Source organism: Anopheles nili, chromosome 2, assembly GCF_943737925.1.
Source record: "Anopheles nili chromosome 2, idAnoNiliSN_F5_01, whole genome shotgun sequence".
Classification (NCBI taxonomy): Eukaryota; Metazoa; Arthropoda; class Insecta; order Diptera; family Culicidae; genus Anopheles; species Anopheles nili.
In genome coordinates, this window is record NC_071291.1 from 4,792,706 (window position 1) to 4,796,988 (window position 4,283).

At 49.5% G+C, this 4,283-nt stretch overlaps 1 protein-coding gene across 1 annotated transcript; it reads left to right on the top strand.

The window, feature by feature from the left end:
* The first annotated feature begins 1,841 nt into the window (after window positions 1-1,841).
* Window positions 1,842-3,665, top strand: LOC128730377 (E3 ubiquitin-protein ligase NRDP1). The gene is made up of 4 exons (XM_053823421.1): window positions 1,842-1,943; window positions 2,658-3,245; window positions 3,310-3,475; window positions 3,562-3,665. Exons 1-4 carry the CDS (start codon window positions 1,854-1,856, stop codon window positions 3,663-3,665), a joined length of 948 nt encoding a protein of 315 aa, XP_053679396.1. The 5' UTR covers window positions 1,842-1,853.
* Window positions 3,666-4,283: the final 618 nt, after the last annotated feature.

The following is a 4,283-nucleotide window of genomic DNA, read 5'->3' on the forward strand; positions in this document are numbered from 1 at the left end:
GGAGTGGGATGGGAAGAGGGGCTCCGTCGCTCATTAATGCATTTTGATGCTTCTTCTTGGGGCAAGTCGATCGCGCTTTCGACCCGTGGAAAAGAGATGGTGGCGAAAGAAGAACCGATCTCCACTTCATCATATCGACAGTTGGTGGGAGCGTATTTCGGTGGGTGGAAGAGGGGGCGGGGGGGTTGGTGGTACCGTGGCGTGTAACCGTGACCGTTTTTAGGGGTGAACGCGCCGGCTAGAAGAAGGGGGTCGGGAAGGGGTAGACGGGTGATCGAGAACGAGAAGAGCGGCGGCCGTACAAGAGCACAAGAAATGGACCAGCAAAAAGAAAAGCAAACGAATCCCGCCACCTCTTTCCCTCACGGGGCCACAAAAACGCCCTCCAACGGAAAGCGGAAGAGGCAAACGGCGGCGGCCGCGAGAAAAGAGCGCAGAAATTTGCCAACGGGCAGAAAATGAAGTCGAAAGAGCGGTAGCCGGTCAGGAGGCGGAGATCGGTTCGAACCCGGCGACAGGAAGAGAAGATCTGCCAAGCGCACAGCGCCACCATCACCCGGTGAGGTGGGGAGTGTAGAAGGGCAGAAGGCGGCCGGTTACAATAAAGCCACACCACCACCCCGGGACACAGGGGGAGGGTATCGCTCTCGGCAGCGGCGGCCCTTTTGCGATCGCTCCGCGAGTTCGTTCTTCGCTCGCGCGGATCTCACCCCAGCTAGAGAAAGGAGGAAAAGCGTATAAATCAACAGCCGGAGCCTCGTTTTGTGGTATCTTTGCGGCCTGTGGCCAACCTCCGCAGCGAAAACGGGCGAACGCGAGCAAAGGTGGGCGCATTACAAATGAACTGACCGCCGCCGCTGCCACTGCCAAAGCCCCCTTCTGGCGAACGTGCGAAAATGGAGTGAAGCGGAACACCAACACATACCACCACCGGTGTGCGTAGTGGAGCGCTGGAGAGACAGAAAAAAAGCTACTGCACCTGAACGTATGCACGGGGGAGGGGAGGGGAGAGGGGGGTGGGGTGGTTAGAGAGAGACAAAGGAAGAGAGAGAGACAAGCAGTAGCGGAAGGACGATGCGATCGCCGTAGCATCCGGCAGACGCTGCTCGAAGACGATGTTGTGTGGCCTCTTACCTTCTTGACCGTTGTACGTCAGTGGTATGGCTGTTGCAGTGTTGAACCTTGCCGAGGATCATCTTCGATCTTCGGGTGTTTTCGGGTGTGTGCCAGTTTGCGGGTGTTGATCGGTTAGTGGAAATGCAGAGGGTGCGAACGATTTCCTCAATATATGCGATTAAACGGGGGAAAAACAAGAACCCCACCTTCTCATGGTGCACTAAAACTCTATCCAGCAGAGGAGAGTGCTTGTGATGTATTGCTCTAGAATACCGGTGTTTTGGGGTTATTGTGGTGTTGTTGGATCACGCTTCGATGCAGTATTTTCTTGTACGGTTTGGTTTGTAACAACATTTTACCTCCCTCGATCTAACAATCACAGCAGTTATCGATTGAGTCACGGAAGGCAACCTACAGTAGACATTTTGTCCGTGGTGAGTGTTCAGCGATCGCAAAGAACGGTTGTGTTATGATCTAAACGGTCAGTGAAAAATCCCCACTCCGGTGGTACCTGAAATAAGTGAGCAGTGCAAATAATCCGGCGTGTTGTAAGGACAGATCCCGTCGGTTGCAGCCAGGAACATCTGGCCAGCTGGCGGCTGTGTGGCCTCCTCTGACGTCCACAGCCCCCCGTTTCATTGATTCATTGAATCTTATCGTTTCATTGATCGGCAAACGATCGTGTGCGTGTGTGTGCGTGCCGGTGTGTGTAACACCGTTTCAGCCACACACTAGCAATGGGTTACGATCTGGCCCGGTTTCAAGGTGACGTCGACGAGGAACTGATCTGTCCCATCTGTTCCGGTGTGCTCGAGGAACCGCTGCAGGTGAGTTGATGATCGGGAAAGAGTTTTTTTTTAATGTCAGGACCTTACCTACCTACCGTGGTTTTCTTAGTTTACTTGTCGAACACGAATTGACAGTCGCCATGAAAATAACGGAAGAGAAAGTGAATACAATTTTCGGCAATTTTCCATTCGTTCGTAACGCATGCGCTTATAACGCTTAATGATCACACGATTATCGATCGCACCGTCGATTCGAGCGTACGTCAGGTGAAACGCAACCGGCATGAATCTATGGATGTGCTTTCGTGTAAAACGGAAGTAGTGTATAGCAGAAGGGATTATTATTGATTACTCACAGGTGTTTATGATCCATTCCGTAAGCCCGCAGTTCATTGCTTTGTGAGGTTTCTAACGTCTCGTGTAGATTAATTTGTATGCCTTTTTTTAGGTTTTGTAATCTTAAATTGGTATGTACTACCACGCGCGATGCTAGGGTAATCTACGATTTGTGTTGAGATAACTTTCATATGAGTCAACACGTGCGTTTCATTCGGTAGGACAATAGATAACAAATGTGCTCTATTTGGAAATCCCAAGTCTAAAGATAACTTACGCTGTGATAACTGCTCAAACCAGATAGAATAGAAGTTTGTAAGGGACAAAATGAGTAGTGATAATTTCAGTACCCTGACATACTTTTGACTTTTGCGTTTCACTCTGAAAGATCTAATATTTACACTCTATTTGTTTTAGGCCGTTGCCTGCGAACATGCATTTTGTCGTGGCTGCATCACAGAATGGCTATCCCGCCAACCAACTTGTCCCGTTGATCGTAACCCGATCACAAACAACAATCTCCGCGCCGTGCCAAGAATTTTGCGCAATCTGCTCTCCCGGCTGAACATAACCTGCGAAAACGCTATGTACGGCTGCACTCTTATACTGAAGCTGGACACGCTGGCGTCGCATATCGAAGAGTGCGAGCACAATCCAAAACGGCCACTACCGTGCGAGAAGGGCTGTGGTTTCGTCATACCGAAGGACGAGTACAAGGATCACAATTGCTTCCGAGAGCTCAGGTCACTGGTGCACAGCCAGCAGCAGAAGATGGGCGAGCTGAAGAACGAAATCAACGATCAGAATCTGGTGATAAATGAGCTGAAGCGAGAGCTAAATTTGGTGAAGGATTTTATGCGAGCGATGCGCGTATCCAATCCCGCCATGCGTGCCATTGCGGATCAGATGGAGCGGGACGAGGTGATGCGATGGTGCAATGGGCTGGCAAGGGCTCGGGTGACACGCTGGGGTGGTATGATCTCCACGCCGGACGACGCACTGCAGGTAGGCAATCGTGCAGGAGTTCCTGCGATCATCCGTAACTAAAACACTCTATGTTTCATTTTAGCTCATGATTAAACGAGCCCTGTCCGAGTCGGGATGTCCGCCGCATATACTTGACGATTTGATGGAAAATTGCCACGAACGTCGGTGGCCGCGGGGTCTCAGTTCGCTGGAAACGCGACAAAACAATCGCAGGATATATGAAAATTATGTTTGTCGGAGAGTTCCGGGTAAATAATGCATAATGGAAAAGAAATCCATAGTGGATTAAATTAAAGATATCATTTTTAAATTTTCTGTTTTTGTTCACATACAGGAAAACAAGCCGTACTGGTCTTACAATGCGATAATACGCATATGAACGAAGATGTGATGGTGGAACCAGGACTAGTAATGATATTTGCCCATGGCATCGAATAATTAGCGGGCGGGGAGCAAATTGGTACCAACTACTGAAGGCGGCAGTAGCAAGCTCTCGATCATGGATAGTTACAAAAAAACAATTAGTTCGAAAAACCATTCCATGGCTCGATCGCTCTTTCTCCCCGCCTGATAGCCCATCCACCGCCAATCCATTAGCGTTGCTACGTGCTGCTGATAACAACTGATACGACTGTTGATCTCGGAGCGGATTTTGGTGATCGAAATTCGCTCCATCGATGAGCTGAGTGGAGTAGCCTCAGTCACAAGGCTCGGCCTTCCTTTCTTGTTACCGAACCCGCCGCCACATCTTGCTCTGCTGTCTGAATCGACACTAACAGCTTAAGGATATTTCAAGCAAGGCACAAATCGAATGATAAATAGGGACTGATGAGCTAATGCATGTCATTATGAGAGAAGTATCGCTGAACCAATCTGTTCGTGTGAAATAAATGCATTAGATTAAAGCAAGGGTCTCTAAACTTGTTAGACTAACTCACGGACGGCTATCTGTGTGGTTAAGAGACAATCACAGGAACCGGTGTTACTTTGTACACTGATCCCTTTTGCTCCGGGCTTCCGTCCGGGAGACTCCGGGCTTTATACATCATCAATATG